Source organism: Lates calcarifer, unplaced genomic scaffold, assembly GCF_001640805.2.
Source record: "Lates calcarifer isolate ASB-BC8 unplaced genomic scaffold, TLL_Latcal_v3 _unitig_326_quiver_2797, whole genome shotgun sequence".
NCBI classification, from domain to species: domain Eukaryota; kingdom Metazoa; phylum Chordata; class Actinopteri; family Centropomidae; genus Lates; species Lates calcarifer.
Genome location: NW_026116467.1, coordinates 1 through 18,730, shown reverse-complemented (window position 1 = coordinate 18,730; position 18,730 = coordinate 1). Strand labels below are relative to the sequence as shown.

Here is an 18,730-nt window from a genome sequence, read left to right as displayed (position 1 = left end):
ACATAGTATTAACACAAGTGATCAAGAACATGACACAAGTAGTGTGAGACTGTGTGAATGGCCTGTTGATTTCTAAATAAGAATCATGTTTAATGTCTTGACGTAGCCCAGACATTTCATGCCCACTGAACAACAGAACTGTGGATGAGACTTTAAAGCTTTTTAAGAACACTGAATATTAAATAGCATATGAACAACTGAAAACATTCAGTTCTTGCCAATACTGAGTGTACTTGAAAACTTTGCCTTTACAAATACAGGCTGCAATTACTACAAGAGCCACAATAATCACAAGACTGCCCTTTAGTCATCAAAGTATGACCAGTCATTTTGCAATTTTATATTTCAACAAATGTCAGGATTTCTGAACATATTGGGAACAGTGGGTTCTGCATCTGTTCTTACTGACCAGTCCTCATCTTCAGGGATGGAGGTGAGTGGGGGGTTCAGGCAATAGGTGTGATAGGCCATGTCACACTCATCACACAGCAACTGTTTGTCCGGATCCTGCTTGATGCCACAGATGTGGCAGTTACACCAGCGGCAGTTTTTATCGGGATCATCCTTACTTAGTGCTTGCACTCAGGTCCATTTGATCCTGGAGAATACATTTTATAACATTAAATAGTGCATTTCAACACTGGACTGGGTAGAGTCACTAAGTAACATGAACTACACTGAAAAGAGTTGAAATCAAAATCCTGATTATTATTCTTAAGTCTGAGGACAGTGTGAAGTGCTATCAACACAATTTAAAAATAACATCCTTAAACCTACTTTTCAGGGGACTCTCAGATCCAGGTGGATCATCACTCAGAGAACCAGGCTCCTCAATTTTGTAGATTTCAGTCAGGAACATGATCCGGCAGTCATTAAGAGAGTCACCAGCATCACTGCAAACAAATATCCAAATACTATAATCCAAATATGAAAAGGCAATGGTTTATACTTCAACTTAATATGTTAGAAGTACAGAAAATATTTTGCAATCTACTTTATACCACAGCAGAAATTCAACTTCTGCCAAACTGCTACTGTGGCATTCAAAATCTATTGAAAGATATAGATAAAATGTTCACCTGCCAAAGAGCTAGATGCACAGACTTGTGGTAATTACCCCTACACAGTGTTATAAGTCTACCTTACACACAACAATGCCCTTTACCCAAGGATGATCTTGGCATAGATTTCTCGCAGGGTGCGCGTCTCCCTCTTCCTCTGGATCTCAGCGTCATACCAGTAGCCGCGCTCCTTGGGGTCATCTGGGTTGTAGTTGACCATAACGATCATTCCCGCTTCCAGCTGGTGCCACTGGTACACCGTGCGTGCCCGCGGCACGAACATCCTTGGCCAGTAACTGTATCACACCATTCTCAGGGTAGCTGTGACAGAAAATATTACACCATATCAGTTTGCAGTTCAGAGACAAGCCACACACCACCACAGGTGCTTCCTACACAGTTCTGCCTGGGAGTGGTAGCCTAATGTATAAAACGTATGTTTGAATGGTGAGAAACAGCTACACCACTCAGATGAATGTTCCCTCCAATACTAACACACTTGCCAACTTGCCAACTCGCCAACGCAAGAGCGCCTTTCAGGGAGGGCAGAGAGATACCACAGAAAACCGAAAGCCTCAACTGTTACTGCAGCACACAAAGTTCTTTTTAAGCTCACTTTTAGTCCCAGAATTACTATTTCGATGGCAATGCCACTGCTTTGTCTACTATGGTGTTTCATTGTTTTTGGAAAAGTGACAATAAAGATCTATTCTAGTATGCATTCAAGAATTTTAATTTGAAATCATGCCGTTCCATGAGGATCCGTCATAAGCCTTTAATGTGAAGCTGCAGCAGGAAGTCATGACTTCATATCAGTAGTAGAGCCAATGAAAGTGCATGTTATGTTTTCACATGAGCAAGATTAGTCTCCAACTAAGCAAAATTTGGGCCCGACCCTGGCTGTTGAGTCATATATGGTAAGCCATCATGTGATATCTTAATGTAAAAATGTAAGTCTCTTCTGCATGGAGCTCTACAATTTATTACATTGGCTATGTAAAAGATGTAAGGTAACCCACAGTATTTAACTACTGTTGTATAAGTTAGTTTTGCGCATTCACGTCCTTTCCATCACTACAGCTCTGATAGGCTGAGGCTCACTTGTTAAGCCAAAAATGATCATCACAGTAACAACCATTTACTTCTCCTCAGGTTCAGGAGCATCAATAATATTCGTCTTTGGATCACTGTTTGTTTTGGTTAATTAATTTGTAGTTTGTTCTTGAGAAAAGATTGAATGTTAGCACCCCATCTACTTCCTGTAGCTCACAGCAAGTCAACATAAACCCACCACCATTTCTAATCAATTTCATTGCAAGTTTTATTATGATGTTAAGTTTTGTGTATTCTTTTATGTCAACACACTGATAATTAGCGAATCTTGGGTTGTTAGTTTGGTTCGGGACTAATTTAAGTGTTGATTAACAGTCAAAAGCTGTTGAAAAAAAATTATGAGTAACAGAAAAAGGATTCTTACTCTTCATATTTAACATGGTAAAGTATCTCTTCCTCTGCTGGCTGTGCTTCCGCAGCCTCCTCTTTAGGCGTCTTTGTTGTCTTTGTAACATTCACAATCTGGGCCTCAAACCACGCTCCCATGTTCAAGTCCCTTGCATCCACCAGCTCATTGATCTTCAAAAATCAGAGAAAAAAGAGAAAGGTTAGACAGATCTGCAGAAACATTTTAAAAGCAGATGTTGTTTTTGTGTTCTAAGAATGTTCCAAAAATAAATAAATAAATAAATATTTTTCAGCATGAAAAATAGATCTAGAAAATATCTTAAGTTTTGTAAACACATCCAAGCCACTACGCCACAACCTCATTGAAATTAAATACATTCATGTGAAGTGTATGAATGGCGATCTCATGTTAATGGAGAGTGGAAATGGACAATAAAACCTTCCAAAAACAAGTCTGCAGAGGGGGCTAATCTCCTGGATTCCACAGAGTTTTGATAGTTCAAACATTATTGTGGTCGCACACATAAAACTCTAAAATCACAATAACATGAAGAGATGGTTAAAAGGGGAGTATATAATTCATTTAAAAAGGAGCTGCTACAGTAATCACTGAACTGAGCTCTGGTTACACAGTGCACCTCATGTTCGGATTATACTCAAAAAGAACTAGTTTGTACAATGTGTTGTCAGAAATCAAATGTGTTTATAATTATTCAAATATGATAATGCTGCACATTTTCACACAGTCTTTCCTGGAAGACAGTGTTGCACTCGCCTGTAGACATGAACAGTGTCAGAAACAGTTGTGTAATGAATCAAAAACAGAGTGTTACAGAGAGAAGTGCCAGCCCTGGCTCCCTTCTCACCTCTGCACAGCTGGCCAATCATGATGTTAAGTGGGTATGAAGGTCAGCTTGTCTGTTTCATAAATTTACTAAAACAGTGAGACAGAATCCCCACAATTTGACTTTGGAAAGGTGTGGGAGGGAGGAGGGGGTTTCCAAAGCTATTCCACCGTCCGACAAGTAGTTCTGACAAAGAGTACTGGCATGGTGATGGACATTTCCTGTTTATAATGAAGGGTGGTGAGTGCATCCCACTGTAAATCTGTTTATTTATAGCCCCCCCCTTTAATAAAAAGCGGCCTACACAGCTGTGAGAGTGACCTGACGTTGAGTTACACTCAGACTGAATTCAACATAATTATCTGGAGGATTCAAAGGATGACAGCTGTTGTTTGAGGTAGCAATACAAACAACTTTCTTTTAATGTCAGCAAGTATTAAAAAATGTCTTAGCTGTCCAGCCCTGACACTAACATGTGCTGGATCACAGAGAAACAATAGAGTAGCATGTGGCAATGGCTAAGAATTTCAGCACAGCATCATTTATTCCTTTAAGACCAACAGTCAAGTTAAACCCACACTGTCGGTTGATCAAACTGGGTCAACACATGTCAGTTGACTTTGTTTCATGACTTCTTCCCAACGTGGGCTGAATGCAAGTCACACAGTACAGCTGTTCACCACCTACCCCTGATGGAAATATTTGATTCTCCTCTTCCCCACAATGCAAATATAACATGTAACCACAATTTAATCCCAAATACCAGCTTTAAAACGCACCTTATAATATCCAAACCCTGGATCGATGAGCTCTGGGGTGTTTGTCTGGGCAGAGGTGCTGGCAGCTTGACCCTCTGCCTCACCATGAGTGGAACTCTTGTCCGACTCACTCTGGGTTGAGCCACAGCCCGAATCAGAGTCGGAGAGCTCAGCTTCTTTGTCCTTGCTTTTGATGACATTAACAGGGGCCATCTTCTGCCTGACAAGCAGCTGCACTATGTCGTTCAGTCCCACATTGTAGTCAAATATGGTATGGCCATCCTCCATCTGGCAAAAAAAAATTGTATTTGGTTACACACAATTTTTGTGTTTCGGTGTTAGTCATAAAGGAGATATTTTATTCATAATAGGCTATTTAAATTCATATTTAAACCTTCATCTTAATGCATGTTTCTATAACCACCAACTGTATGTCCCGAAAAAAACTGAAAATTTATGTTAGGTGTGACTAAATACATAACCTTAGAACAGAGGAAATTACTTCTACTAACCATGTTAAAGATTTTGCTTTCTTAAATGCTAATAGTCTGAAAAGCTTTCATACTTGAACTCCCTGAGCAAAATTTCAACCATGTCTTCTCACCTGCTTGCCACGGTAGAACAGCCGCTGCCTCTCCGGCTCCACCTTGAAGAGCTCCATGATTTTCACACGCAGCTCATCCACCTTGGTGAGTTTGGACAGGGAATCCACCCGGTGGGTTTCCTTCCCATCCATTGTGCGCACTTGAATCCACATTGCAGCTGCCCTGTGTCAACAGCCAAACCATGACCCGTTATTACCCCAACAATCATTGCATTTTTTTTTTACTGAACACAATAAATAACTGCAGTAAAAAATGCCATTACTGGATCATCTGACTTCATACATTTTTAACTCCAGCAGACATTTTATTACATAGTGTTCCAAAGTAGTAAACAAAACATTTCTATAAAGTTAAATAACGATAAAAATGTGCTAATCATATTTTTCTGTGGTTTGCCAAATTTACTGGGAAACCAACATGCATGCCACAGTGGCCGACATTAACTCAAAACACTGAAGTGCACATTTTCATTGTAGTTTGAGATTTAACTGTGTCTGCTGGTCATTTGTATTTACTGGGATTCGCGTGTTACTCTTTGGGCTGTTTATGAAATGTAACATGACACTTGCCACAATGCCATTTAAATTGAACATGTGCAAGCTCTGTACGCACTGTTGTGTTTACTTGCACTTTACTATGTTTGAGCTTTTTGTTGTTTTTTCTTTGTCTTGCAAGTTTATTTCCATTGCCTTTTAATGGATGTTTACAGTACAGTTTCCTTTTCCTTTTAGCCATTAATCCACAACATGCCAGCATTTAAAAACCTTGATGTACTGCTTTTTGAAAGCACAGTGTCATTAAAGATTAGGCCTTTTCTCTTTGTGGTCTAAAGCACATTAACTTCAGTCAAACAATGAATTAAATGTTTCCCAGCTGCAGATATATGACCATTTCACTCCACGGGTCAGTGTATTACGCTGCTGTCAGCACTGGGCTGTCACTTCAGCAGAGTATCAGAAAGGGAGGGAACAAGCTGATTTAAATACAGTGCGGGAAACTGAGCTGCAGGCCACTCCCAGTTCTTTTAAAAGCAAGCACATCCGGACGCGAGGGAGCGCTAGCAAACAATGTGCCTTCGGTCTCTGACAATAAAACACACCGAAATATTGCCTTATATGCAGTTTAGAATCGATTATTATTTTAGGAAAGCGATCAATTACCCACGTAGATCGTGCTTTGACCCTATCAAGTAATAAGCGGCCAGCTTGGCTTTTACTTTTGCGCTCTCAGCTGAGGTCCTGTTCGCTCTGCTGGCTCGAAATAAACCAACACCAGTCAACAAAACACAAGTAATAACATCGAAAACAAACTACTTCCTCCCACCTAAGATGCATTACTTCGCCGACACCATTCCTTTTTTTAATATGCAGACAAAAACATGAGCTAATTCAACACAAGCCAATACGGAAAAACAGGGAAATAAGCAATCTGTTTAGCGCATTTGTTTTGCTTCGTAGTAAACAGTGAAGTGGCAAAGCTAGAAGGAATTTCACCATGTGCTGCACATTGTGGGGCTATACTACAGATAAACAACACAGTACAACAGCTCGCTGTGGTCAAGTTCATCACCCACCCATATCAATGCTTACAGCAAACCACGTTAGAACTTATTGTTACATATCTTTCAGCTGGTATGTTAACGGTAAAAAAATCTCAGTATATTCATCTGCACGAAAACTGCCCCGGTGACCTTTTTCTTTTTTTCATTTTGCATTTCACATCTGGCTGGCTAGGGAACACAGTGTAGTAAACCAAACAGAAACGAGGTAGGACTTTGTCAAGTTAGCTAACCATAGTAAGCTAGCTACGGGATCAATATATCAATGAGTACAATTTTAAAAGTTAATAGAACATGAGGAAAACACGCTTTACCTGTTTGTTCGTCCAAGTCAAAATAAGAAACTGACGTTTAAGAAATAGCGCGCACGTTTTCCCCAAATAACTTCTTTGAAATGGTTTGTGCGACCAACTCTATGCCTTGTTGGAGACTGATCAATGAGTTATTCTTCAAGACTTTGATATCCCGCCTGCTATAAAAATTCAGCTTCCCCATTTGCTTCTCTCCTCTGAGCACATCAAGTTCATTGGATGTTAGAGCTGTCAATCTGGAATGTGACTGGAGCTTAGCCTCAGCGCGCGAAACGACATTCTCGTGGGTGCAGCTCGCCTACGGACGTTTATCGCGAGATTACGCAGCTCTGTGTAAAACTGTATCCCAGAGAAACAGATGGTGGTTCTGGTAAACAACCTCATTGTATGAGCTGTTTATCATGTCCAGACTGTGACTGGCTTCGTTGTTTGGTTTCATAATGAGTTCCTTCCTCAAACTCATCGTCTAAATATGTTACACTTTGATATAGATCCAACCCCTCCAACTCCCAACCCCCTCCGACTGACTTAAGTAATACTGTTTAATTAATGATGCACAATTAGCTCTCCTTCAGTTTGGCGGGAGCTGAAAGCGGATGAGGCCAACTCACTTCATGCCGGGGCACTGAAAAATGAGAAGTAGGAGAGACAGGAGGATCCGTATTTGGGTGTATAAGAGAGAATTTGTTTCTTGTAAAATTGCTATATTCACACGGTGCAATACACTGCTTCTGTCATTTCTGCTGTTCAGATTGTGACTATACAATAAACTGGAATCTTTGTTGCCCATTGGGTGGCTGCTGTTTCTTGTCACCACCAACAGTCAATTAAAATGTCATACAGATAATAATTTTTAAATAGTTATTTGCTCTGTTGTTTTGTCAAAGGATTGTTGTTTTCCCCTACCTGGCAGACAGCTTTTTCACCTGATAAGCACAAATCAATTTCCCTATAACCTCTTCCTCACACAAGAATCCAACAACAGAAACCTACATGTAGTTTTGATTGACTGAGATGAACAAAACAGAAATGGAGTTCTGAAAAGAAGTCTTTATTATCAGTGATTTAATAAATGGACTATATCTCTATATTAAAAGAGGTCTAAAGGAAAATACTGCATGTCTGCTACAAAATTCTTAAAAAATTGAGAAATCCCTATCATGTTTAAAACACAAACTAATGTTGTGTAGGCGAAGGCATATGACACAAAAGAAGGTTTCAGGGCTATAAATACTGCTTCCAAGTTATTAAATATAAATAAACTTTATTTCTATTACACATATATAAACAGGCCGACATAGTAAAATTCACTAGAAGCAGTTAAATACCATATAGTAATTATATCTTAAATAGGCACAAAACAAAAAAAGAAGAGGAATGAGTAAAGGGAGTACCCCTAAACTAAAAATAATATCATTTAACATTCTTTTAATTGCCTTGAGGTTAGCAAGATCACACTCAATAATATATGCCATACAGTATAGAGTTTCCTGGGGTGCAATCAAAAGAGGCTAATGTTTGTGTATTTACAGGTGAAAATCTGGCCCCTGAACAAACAACTCTAAGCAGAGGAAATGAAGGAATGATGGTCTTCCCTTCCTCTAGAGTTCCCTGACTGAAACACTTCCCCTCTCATTGGGGCTGCTCAGCACAAAACTGTAGTTGGAACTCCCAGGGGTGAATGTGTGTAATTGTATGATTGCATAGCAGAGCCTTAATAAAAGAAGAGAGCATGTCAAGAAAATCCTTTCCAGCATGACAAAAGGCTTGCAGACTAAGAGGAAAACCACTGAGCAAGGCCTATCAGCTGTAAGTGGTCTCTGGTGTGGTGGATCCCGGACAGAGCTGCCTGGCAGGGACCGGACAGCACTCAGAGCTCAGAGAGGATGAGAGGAAGTGGACACGGCAAGCCAAATCATCCAGGAAATCCTTTTGTAGCTTTGTTATTGCTTGAGAAAGCACAACCGGCAGCGACTGCACACTGAGAAGGATGGAGTCCAGTTTCTCCTCCAGAGCTACAGTCCTCCTGTCCAGCTCCTCGCTTCGATGCTGCAGCTCCGACACCAGATCGTACATCATGTTCTGAGTCTGAAAGCAGCGGGGAGGACAGATCACACATCTGACTACAGCATGTTATGATCACTTGGAGGAGAACTAAGTCAAACTAAGGCAGAAACATTTTAAAATTCCTTTCAGTATTGATTGTATAAAATCATGATTACTTACCTGTCAAATTACTAGCAGTGTAAAAATTACCTGTCAGAGCTAAAATCTAAGGTAACATAAAAGCTTCTGTATAATTAGGTGTATGTGCTCACATTTGTAGTACATGGACATGGGTCCCATCAGAAGAACTTAAATTGGGCCAACCCCATGAGTGACCAATGAGTGAAGTAAGCACTAAAAAGGAGAGTAATGAGAATTTGATCTAAAAATGTCCCAAAAATAATCTTCTGGCATTTAATGTTTAAAAAAATCATTATGGATAATAAGCTGACTGGGGTAAAAAAAAAAATCACTTTAACTTAAAATTTCTCCTGTTTTAAAAAAGTGTGAAAGATGTGAAAGATACTACTTATACAGACCTTGGCAAGGTCAGCGACTGTATTGGCCTGGTCAGTTAGTTTCCTTTGCTCCATTTTGACTCTTCGCAGTCTACGGTTGAAAATCAGAAACACTGTCACTTGTGTGCTAAGTAAAATAAATGCAGACTACACTTTGTCTTCATAACAGCCGAGGTCATAACACATAAGTACATGAATAAAAACCCTGTCATACATTTTACTTCAACATTTAGCAAGAGTAAGGTGCAGTACATGCAATATCAGTAAATTTTTCCTACAGGATCTACACATTATTCAGAGGTGGTGGTGATCTCCCTGATGACAACGTATTTATACCTACTGGTGAATGGCTTGCAGGAATTTACGCTGATGGTGGCGCACTCTGGCACGGTCGATCTTCTTGACCAGCTTAGTGTTTTTATAGATGAGCCAGGTCTCCCTCAAAACATTAGCTGCTGTGTTTTTTATCTGGAGAATAGTAGCATAGTAGCATTTACAACAAGTAATGTGTCCTGTGATTTGTTTTGTTATTTCATTTCATTGGCATACTGTAAGACATTATTTTGTTGACTGACTGCTGATGAGGTTTCACCGTAAAGCTCTTCGTGAAATAAATCAGACAAACTTGTGTTTAAAAAAATCTTTACATAAAATTTGCATCTCTGATTGTGAAGTGACCTTTTTGTAGAGTTGAGTATCCATCATGAAATTATGGACATGCTTCTCAGCTCTGGTGAGTTCTGACTTCCTTGCAACAACAGCAACAACTAACGCTGTGCAGCCCGCTCCCTGAGGAGAAGAGCAGTGGTTACTGAGGCATACTGCAGAAAAGGGTGTTACAAGAGCAATATTAGAGTAGGCTTTATGCTGTTGTTTTAAAAGTGAGATTTTCAAGTTGCTGTTAGCAGAAATAAAGTCTCACCATAATTCCTGTTAACAGGCAAACACCTTTTCCACAGTAGGTGTGAGGAACCATGTCTCCATAACCGATGGACAGGAAGGTGATAGAGATCAGCCACATTGCTCCAAGGAAGGTACTAGTTACCTCCTGTGCATCATGATACCTGTTAACATATGACACCTGGCTGCAGCATCAGCTGATAAAAAAGAATTGAAGAGAGGCTGTGCCATAAGGAAGATGTTTTACAAGTAGAGTGTCACTTATTTTGGTGGTAACATAAAAGATTACAAACATATTTATGATACTGAGGTAATGCAACAGGTTACTAAAGGAAGAAAAGAAAGAGTGAGAAGTTCAGAGGGTTTTTTGCTGATACCTCTCACATACACGCACGGTCCACGCTGCGATGATCCAACAGGAGACACTGAAGACCAGCAGGACTGTGCCGGGGCAAATGGTCATCAGGGTCTTCATCACAAAACGGGTGTCAAAGTTGATCTTGTTGAGTGCCCCGATGCTGCGGGAGGAAGCGTCTGTGAACAGTTTGCTGTGAAGCAGCATGACCCGTCCAATCAGGTAGAGCCGCAGGAACATGGGCACAGAGAGGATGATGTCAACATCCGCATCCGCTACCGATGCTGTGTAGCTGAAGGCCAGTCGAGCTGTCCAGGTGAACACGTACTGGCCTGGGATTGGATGGATGGCACAGACCAGAAGCTCCAACACAACAAAGAGAATCCGCTCAAAGGTCATAGCTATTCTCCAATCATCTGCCCCGTTGTCCACCATGAAGAGCTATAGAGGAAGAGAACAGCAGGTTCAGGGTAATTAATGATGTAATAACCAAGACCACCTTAACTATCAATAGAAAACTGATTTGTTTGGACTGTAGTTTTCATTTCAGTGCTTTGTTAATGTATTTGATAAGTCTATGAATATAGATATTCATCTACATACCTGGATTTCCCTTGCATGGTACATCACAATGAGTACAAGAAGGATAGCAGTAGAAAGGCTGATCAGACCTTTCAGTACATATGAATATACAGATTCCTGTAAATAATGGAAGCAAAAACATGAAAATAGTGAGTGAAGACACATGATCAAAGCACATTAAGTATGGGAAAACTAGGATTTTCTGCTTTAAAAAAGTTTCTGAAAAATAGTCATTTAAAAAGTCCTAAAAGCCATTAAATCTTGTGACACAGTTGCTATGCTGGCATCAATATCATGTAAAGGGTGCCCCAGTGGCTTGTTTCACTACCCAATGCCAGTGTTTCTGCACTGATGTGAGCCTTCTTTGTACATCTGTTGCACTTATTAAAATACCTTGCTGTAAAATCCCCTTGAAAGCTCTGTCTCGATCACCATGACAATAATGCCAAACATCCCACAGACCAAGGCATAGTCGCTCAATTGTTTGCGCTTCCCAAAGAGAGCCCTTCTCTGACCCAGCCGGTAGCTGATGTCCTTAGTCTTCTTCTGTGGTACGCTGCCTTCCTCCCTGGTCAAGTTGTCACTGTTGGCCTTACTGGAGTCTTCCCTGATGACTTTGGAGAACGCGTCCTCAAGGATGGCACTGTGAAGAAGCTGAAGAGGCTGTTGGCCTGAGTGAAGATCAGCAAGACTGGATCTTAAAGTGCCCTGGCTGCTTAGCGGTCGCACTGCATCCCCGTTAACTGTGTCACTTGTTTCTAAGTTGTCAGATGGTGGAGGTGTATGTTTGGGGAGGGAGAGTTTTGATCCACTCAGGTGCTGAGAGTTTTTCTGCAAGTAAGATAACCATTTATTAGACAGCAGTATATCAAGGGAAAAAGGGCTGCTACAGTAATCTAGAAACATCCTGTACCTGACTTTGTCGCTGTCTTGCTCTCTCCTCAGCAAAATCATGGTTCTCAAGTGAACTATACTGGCTGATGGAAAAGGACTGGATGCTTTTGTCACTGGTAGATGACCTCTTCGCCCGTGGAGTACTGGTTAGAGGGTTGTAAGGGAGATGACGGCATTTGAGGATGATCGAGGGATCCCCAGATGACTTGCCGGTGAGAGAGTCTTGCTTTGGACGTTGCTGAACTAACAGTGGTTCTTTACCAAAAAGTTCTCTCCAGCTGAGGTCTGCACCGATGGCAGGCTGAGGCCACTGATGAAGTTTCAGATTTGTCTCGGCACACTCGACAGAGTTTAGAGGAATGTTGAACAAATTTGGATAAGTTGCTTGACTGCTGTCTTTTAGTTTAAAATGATTGCAAGGGTGCTGCTGCAAGAGCTCCTTTCGACCTTCTTGGTCACTGCACTGAGGCATGAAATTATCCTGTAGATGGTTTGTTGCAGGCTTCAAAAGATCTTTTTGGTCTGTTTGCTGTGGTAAAACCTGGCAAGAGGTTGAACCTTGGGTGCTTTGAGAGAAAGATTGGGTGTGAGCTGAAGATGAAAGGCTCTTCTTATTTGTAACTCTGGAGAGGGAGTCTTGGACTGTACCATGTTTTGACTGTGGCTGAAAAGTAGAAGCCTCTGAATGCTGGTGTGCCTCAGGACAGGAACAACCACATCTGTCATTGTGGTTTGGATGTCCCACACTGGTCCCTGCTCTTTCTGCTGAGGGTGAATCATCTTCCATGCCGCTAACCTGGCCACAAAGCAATAGCCAGTCCTGATCGCTCAGCTGCGATAAGGTTAGGTTTTGGGTTTTCAATGGTGACATCTGGGCTGAAACTCTTGGAGAACTGATTCCATTAGATCTTTCATGGGGCGAGGATGAAACGCAGTGCAGACTCGTCTCCTGCAGGGATGAAGATGCCTCGACTGAGGTTCCAGAGTATCGATCACGTTTCCCTTCGGGGGTCTTTGTAGGAGCAGATGGACCTCCTGAGGTGCAATGCTCATGGTCCCCGTTGTGGAAGACTTCACCTGTTGAGTCAAGTCGCCGCGTTGCGTTGGTGGGTTTAACCAGGATCAACCTCATGGCATCACTGCAGAGCTGGAGTGAGATCACATGCAACATGCAGAAAAGGTGCTGAAATATATCTGAATCGAGACGTCACAGTTGAACGATGTGAACACAGTATGCAGGGTTTTTTCCCCTCTTTTTATGATCATCTTTCCTAACTCTAAAACAAATCAGAAAATAAGAAAGTGAAAACAAATGTTATTTTGCTTTTGCTCTGGTTGTGTGTTCAGCTGGTTATGAATGTGAAACACTCTGTCAAAAGCAGATGTGACCCCCCTCCTCTCTTATGTTAATCTACTGTGCATAGAAATCAGAAAGGCTCAGAAAATTATTATTCAACTATTTTAGATTAAATAAATCCATAATATGGAGTTATTAAGTGTCATTGTGCTAAAGTAAATTACTATCTACAAAGATTTAGGAAATAAATGTAATTTTTTGTTCTTTCCTTTTTGTCTCTGGTTTTTGGAGAGTAAAAAAAGAGAACCATTTTGTTACTTATTATTTTTAATATTATGTTATTATATTTATTCTAAGAATGTGTAGATATGCGTAAATTGTGTACATCCACAGATATACCCAGTTGATAATATGATCATAAACAGAAAAAATGATCATAAGCTAAGGCCTCTGTTAGTGATCTTCAGTCAACCACTGAAACCCACAAAACTGTCACATTTTTAAAAGTACTGATTTATCCTTTTATCTTCACAATAGATCCTGATGTAACATACAGTATGTGAGGACTGACATTACGTGATGTGTATTGTTTATTAAACTCCTGCGTCAACCTGTGCAAAAGTGAGCCATCAGTAAAGATAACAGCTTGACAACTATAATAGCTTATCTTAACATAACTAAGTTATCACTTTCCTTCACTTTTCAAGAAAGCAAAGCTAATTATTCTAAATGGTTGTAGTCTTATTTTGGACTTAAGCCCTTCAAATGCAATTCAACATCTCAATTTTTATATATTTCTCCTGAAGATAAATAAAAATAATAAATGGAAAAAAAAAAATCTCCTCTGGTGATCCTTACCTTCTTCCATATGTTGTTTTCTCCAAACTTAAAGAAACAGGTTACAAATAGGAAGCGCTCCTGGTTTGAAGAAGTGGTAAGAAGAGCAGCCTGAGTGGATGTTGGACAGCGGATTGCCTCCTCCCAGTACGAGCACTTGATAAAGGAGCTTTGGAGATGCTGTCCTTTGAAAGTAATGATTAGAATTCAACACGAAGAAAGAAAAGGGCAGCAGCAGCTGGCCCGGTAAAGGGTTGCCATGCAAATAGACAAGGAGTGGGAGGGTGCAGGTTGGGATGCAGAAAAACAAAAACCTGTACCATCAGACCAGAGTGTTGAGGCGGAACATCACACGTATGAGCTCAAAGAAATCCCTACAAACTGGGAGTGGACTGATTGGTTGCTGGGGAAAAGAAAAGGAATTGGTTGCTTTCAATGCAAAATGGAAAATAAAAGGTCAGTTGAACTTGTCATTAAAGCTCTGTATTTCAAAGGTCTTCACAAGGTCTCTTATCTCCTCCGCCACAAGAGCCCGGCAGGACAAAAGTGTCCATTTTTAAATCTGCCTCTGAATGAATTGAGCCAGCAAGTGCAAGGCCTCATTGGATGTGTCCTAGGAGATATAACAAATGTAACTGCAAGAGAAATGTTGCAATAACTGTGCAAAGAAATACACTCAAAAACACCACTGCTGAAGTTATGAGAGGTCCATCTCCTGTATCCAGTCTGCAGGAGTGATGTCGATGGTTTTTTTTTTGTTTGTTTGTTTTGTTTTTTAAACTAATTACTTTTCCAGTGTTTTTGTGTCACTATTCAAAAGAAAAATCTGCAGGCATGAAACAGATCTCATGCCTCTCAATGTGAAGAACACAGCATTGGAAAATAAAAGCAGTTGTAGATGTAATTGCTTTTCTGGATTACTAGATAAAATAGAGCAGTAAATCCAAAGTTAACTGCATGTTAACAATATTGTAGTTACACTGTTTGACTGGTTTAACCTAAACGTGACTTATAGTTGGGTTGCTCGGCCCTATTTTATCTGTGCTCGCTGTCTCTCCATCTGGCACCAGACAAACCTACAAAGCCTGCAGCTTGCTGCCTCAGCAGCCCAGTATATGAATGTTGCTGTGCTGGAGAAAACCTTTGTGACCATCAGTGGCACTGGTCACAATCAAAAACAAACAGGAAGTTTTTCCCCGAGAAGTTAATTTTGTGTTTGCAATTTACTGGATTTAAGTTGCATCATTTTGTAAGTACCAGAGACATTTCTCCACATAGCACGTCATATGGCTTATTTCAAAAACAGGTTTGTGTTTAGTGACTAAAACAAATGTTGCATTTATACATACTGCAACATAACCATCTGTTTTCAGAAGTTATAATCCACTTTAATTTCACCAGCCCACCAACTTTGTGGAAGGATACGCACTCAAAGTCATAGCTGGCTACAGGCCAAAGGTTCTGGTGGAGTAGATAAGGGAGGCCAGGCAACTACTGTTTGAGCTTTTGAGGTTTTTTCTTCAAAAACAAATAAACCAAATTAAAAAAACAACAAAACATCTGGATCAATTTGTTGATGTGGTAAGGAGTCCAAACTGTTTTTGCCAATTCACATCATTTTTCTGTACCAATAAAAATTATTTAAAGAATATGTTGACCTGTAAAAGCAGCTGATTAATTCTATTTTTCTTTGTCTTTCCAATTAATGGAGATGGGTTTTGGGCTTTATTTGAAGGTAAGGGACAAATTCTGTTCGCAGCAACTAGACCAAAGGACAATGCCTTAAAATACTGTGGGGGAAGCATTAGTTAAGTATTTTATCAGGTATGCGTAAGGCTGTGTAGAAATCATACTTGTGTCAACACTATAACTTTACCGTTAGCGTTGGTAATGAAGCACTAGCACCAACTGCACAATCAGGAGTCCCAGCGCAAACAAGTTACAGGTTGCATTCGCTGCATTAAACAGACTCTTCTCCAGAATGGCGAGGGTCCTTGTCACCTGGCTGATGGATATGACAACAGAAAAAAGGTTGATAACATTTTAGATTAAATGAAATGTTATTTTAGGCATTATTCTTGTATGTATAAAACACACAATGAGGATTTTAGTAGAAAATACACTTTGTGTGTATTCAGGACAAGATTCAATGCTCAAGGTCAGCTGTTTTGCTGTTGAAGCAAAGAAACAGCTCCTTTAAAGAAACTGATTAGTCACTTGCCAAGTTAACCAAAAGTCATTTCCAGCCACAGCTATTTTAAATTTACCATGATTTTGGTGGCTGATGAGTATCGTCTACTCTGGACAAAGAACAATAGTCAACTTTCTCCTTGCATGAAAAGTAAAGTTTGAACTCCATCATTCTCTTTTCTGAATAAGCATTGCTCAACAGCAACAGCTGGCAAAAACATACGACTTCAAGAAGAAATTTTGTATTTATGAGCATCGAGATGTTGATGATTGAGCAGTGAACTTTAATGAGTTACACTCAAAACATCTGATTCCCCACCTTCCCGGAAGTGCTAAAAAAAAAAAAAAAGATGTAATTTATTAGATGCTGCGATGCCTCATTAGAGGCCATGTGCACAAACATGGTGATCAGTTGTGACAATGTGGGGGTGAGCTTCTCCTTGCAAGTGAATGGAACATAAAGAGGAGTCCTCTGGAACTGAAGAGATTGTTTCCGAGCAGGTAGAGGTGAAGTTCTTGTCAGCAACACTCATTTTTTAGATGAAATTATTAAATTTTCCAATGGAAGTCTCCAATGTGCATAGGCAGACAGTTTTTCAAATGGCGTTATGCGAGGGGGAAAGAGTGCATTCACTTTGAGTTGTAGGTGGAAAAGCGTTGGTTCAGGGGGTTCTCTGGCGACTTCATCCACTCTTTCTTCAACTGCTGCTTCAGCTGTGACAATCTCATGTTGGGGTTCTCCTTTTTTAGGCGAGGCATGTTGGCCTCCTCATAGGCAAGAAACGCAGCTTTCATCCTCCGCTCTGGGTGGCGGTCCAGGTCTTCAGGCCCCGTGCTGAGGGACAGGTAGACAAGGTGAGAAATAACAAACTGTTAATGTTAACAAGTCATGTTAGCTGCTTTATAGGCCTGTGCAAAAATCAGGACAACAGTATGACACACAGTACAAACAGTGAATGATTGGTACCTAAGTACAGCGATGGCATCCTCTATTGTTCTGGCTTCCACTGTTCCTTCTTCAGGGATAATTCTGTTCACATTCTCTTCCAGAGGAGACTCCAGGTGGCTCTTTTCTGTGGGAAGAGATTTAATTTAAAGCATTTCAAAAGTGGTATCATGGTTTAAGGAAATTTATTTACGGGTTTGATCCCCAAAACCATCTTCTAACCTTCACACATGTATCAACATCTTCAACCTGAACTTTACCTTTTCGGTTTGAGCTGCTGCTGTTGCTCCTGCTCATTCTGAAGCGCCTCCTCAATCTGGGCACGAGTAACTTTTCCTCCAGCCCCAGCCTCCCTTTGGGCTTTGCCTTTCAGTCGGGCGTTCTCCTCATCCAGGAGCCGCTGGTTTTCCTTTTTCCTCTCCAGGAGTTCCAGCCTCTTCTTCTCCTTGTCATCCTGCAAACACAGAACATCGGGCTGGTAGATCTTTTCTGCTGGACAAAAAATGTACACATATTTATGTTCTCACAAACCAAACATATTCTGTCAACCATCTAAAATACCTGGTCTCTGATGGTTCTTCAGAACGATCAGATAAATAGGATATACTAGGATGTTTAAAGCTGTCAAACAAAAAAAGTAGGTGCAGAGTGCACACAAAATGTGTTGGTAGTTGTGCATTTATTTAATTAAGATGATGCGGTATTTGGAACAATGTAGTAGATATACAGGTTCTTGTTGCTGTTTGGCCTCCACTTATAATCTGCAATTGCTTTGCTCACGTTCGTCCACCTACTGTGTGTGCTTAAAAAGAGCCATTGCCCAAATAAGACTGTTCTCTGTGGTTGCTTAACTTCTGTGTGCAAGTGAAAAAATGTAGAGCTAGGTCACGTTCAAGTTCATAGCCAGAGAACAGGACAGTGGTATCTACAGTAAATCCAGAAGTTTATCTTAGCTTTTATGAAACTCATCAAGTGTTATTTTGCACACTATATACATAAAGACATTCAAGATTAGTTACTACATGCAGGTCTCCTAATTGCTTAAATGCTGATTAAGTCAAAGACAGGTCATTTGTTTCTCTTTTCATTGTTTGTTCTGCTCGGCAACCAGTTACTAACACAACAACACAGTGTCCCACTGAGGAGAATTAAGACTTAATCTCATCTAGACTTTAGACCTGTGGATATGTTTAGGGTAGTGTTCCCGTCCAGTTTGAAAACTGTAATCCTGATTTTCTTCCTTTTCAAATGTCAACATTTCTGTTGTGTTTATTTTTTTGTCAAACCCCAAAGTTTGTAATTTAATGTTGGTACACACATCACTTACTAGATATTATCCAAGAGTAACTGACTAGAGAGACAGCTCACCTTTCTCTGCTCTTTTTGAGTACATGTTTGTCAGTTTCCTGCCACAGAGCATCCTCTTCCTCCTGTTTCTCTTCGGGCGTCTGCTACCGCCTTGGCCTCAGCCTTGCGGGCTCTGGCTGTGGCCGCCTTGGAGTTCTCACCCTGGAACTTCTTTGGCATCCCAACAGCTGCTCTTCAGCTGAAAGAGATGAGGAAAGA

General features: G+C 40.5%; 2 protein-coding genes and 1 pseudogene across 2 annotated transcripts; all 3 read right to left on the bottom strand.

Annotated features, from left to right (window-relative positions):
* Positions 1 to 409: 409 nt before the first annotated feature.
* On the bottom strand, positions 410 to 6,778 carry LOC108894397 (E3 ubiquitin-protein ligase UHRF1-like; annotated as a pseudogene).
* Positions 6,779 to 7,629: 851 nt separating this feature from the next.
* Positions 7,630 to 16,338, bottom strand: LOC108894398 (small conductance calcium-activated potassium channel protein 2). Its single transcript, XM_051068212.1, has 12 exons — positions 15,905 to 16,338; positions 14,349 to 14,431; positions 14,050 to 14,213; positions 11,914 to 13,041; positions 11,394 to 11,831; positions 11,022 to 11,117; positions 10,441 to 10,859; positions 10,086 to 10,227; positions 9,842 to 9,952; positions 9,504 to 9,631; positions 9,185 to 9,254; positions 7,630 to 8,687 (listed from the first exon to the last, which is right to left on the bottom strand). Exons 4-12 carry the CDS (start codon positions 13,024 to 13,026, stop codon positions 8,403 to 8,405), a joined length of 2,802 nt encoding a protein of 933 aa, XP_050924169.1. The 5' UTR covers positions 13,027 to 13,041; positions 14,050 to 14,213; positions 14,349 to 14,431; positions 15,905 to 16,338; the 3' UTR covers positions 7,630 to 8,402.
* A 147-nt stretch (positions 16,339 to 16,485) lies between these two features.
* On the bottom strand, positions 16,486 to 18,691 carry LOC127140241 (coiled-coil domain-containing protein 124). The gene is made up of 4 exons (XM_051068213.1): positions 18,620 to 18,691; positions 17,428 to 17,618; positions 17,186 to 17,293; positions 16,486 to 17,053 (listed from the first exon to the last, which is right to left on the bottom strand). Exons 1-4 carry the CDS (start codon positions 18,689 to 18,691, stop codon positions 16,849 to 16,851), a joined length of 576 nt encoding a protein of 191 aa, XP_050924170.1. The 3' UTR covers positions 16,486 to 16,848.
* Positions 18,692 to 18,730: the final 39 nt, after the last annotated feature.

Coding starts and splice junctions, on each gene's coding strand:
- LOC108894398 (XM_051068212.1), bottom strand. CDS start 13,026: ATGAGGTTGATCCTGGTTAAACCCACCAACGCAACGCGGCGACTTGAC. Junction 10,860..11,021: donor ACCATGCAAGGGAAATCCAG/GTATGTAGATGA, acceptor CTTCCTCTATAG/CTCTTCATGGTGGACAACGG. Junction 10,228..10,440: donor ACCGTGCGTGTATGTGAGAG/GTATCAGCAAAA, acceptor ATATGTTAACAG/GTATCATGATGCACAGGAGG.
- LOC127140241 (XM_051068213.1), bottom strand. CDS start 18,691: ATGCCAAAGAAGTTCCAGGGTGAGAACTCCAAGGCGGCCACAGCCAGA. Junction 17,619..18,619: donor GCAAGGCTGAGGCCAAGGCG/GTAGCAGACGCC, acceptor CTGTGTTTGCAG/GATGACAAGGAGAAGAAGAG. Junction 17,294..17,427: donor CAGCAGCAGCTCAAACCGAA/AAGGTAAAGTTC, acceptor ATCTCTTCCCAC/AGAAAAGAGCCACCTGGAGT.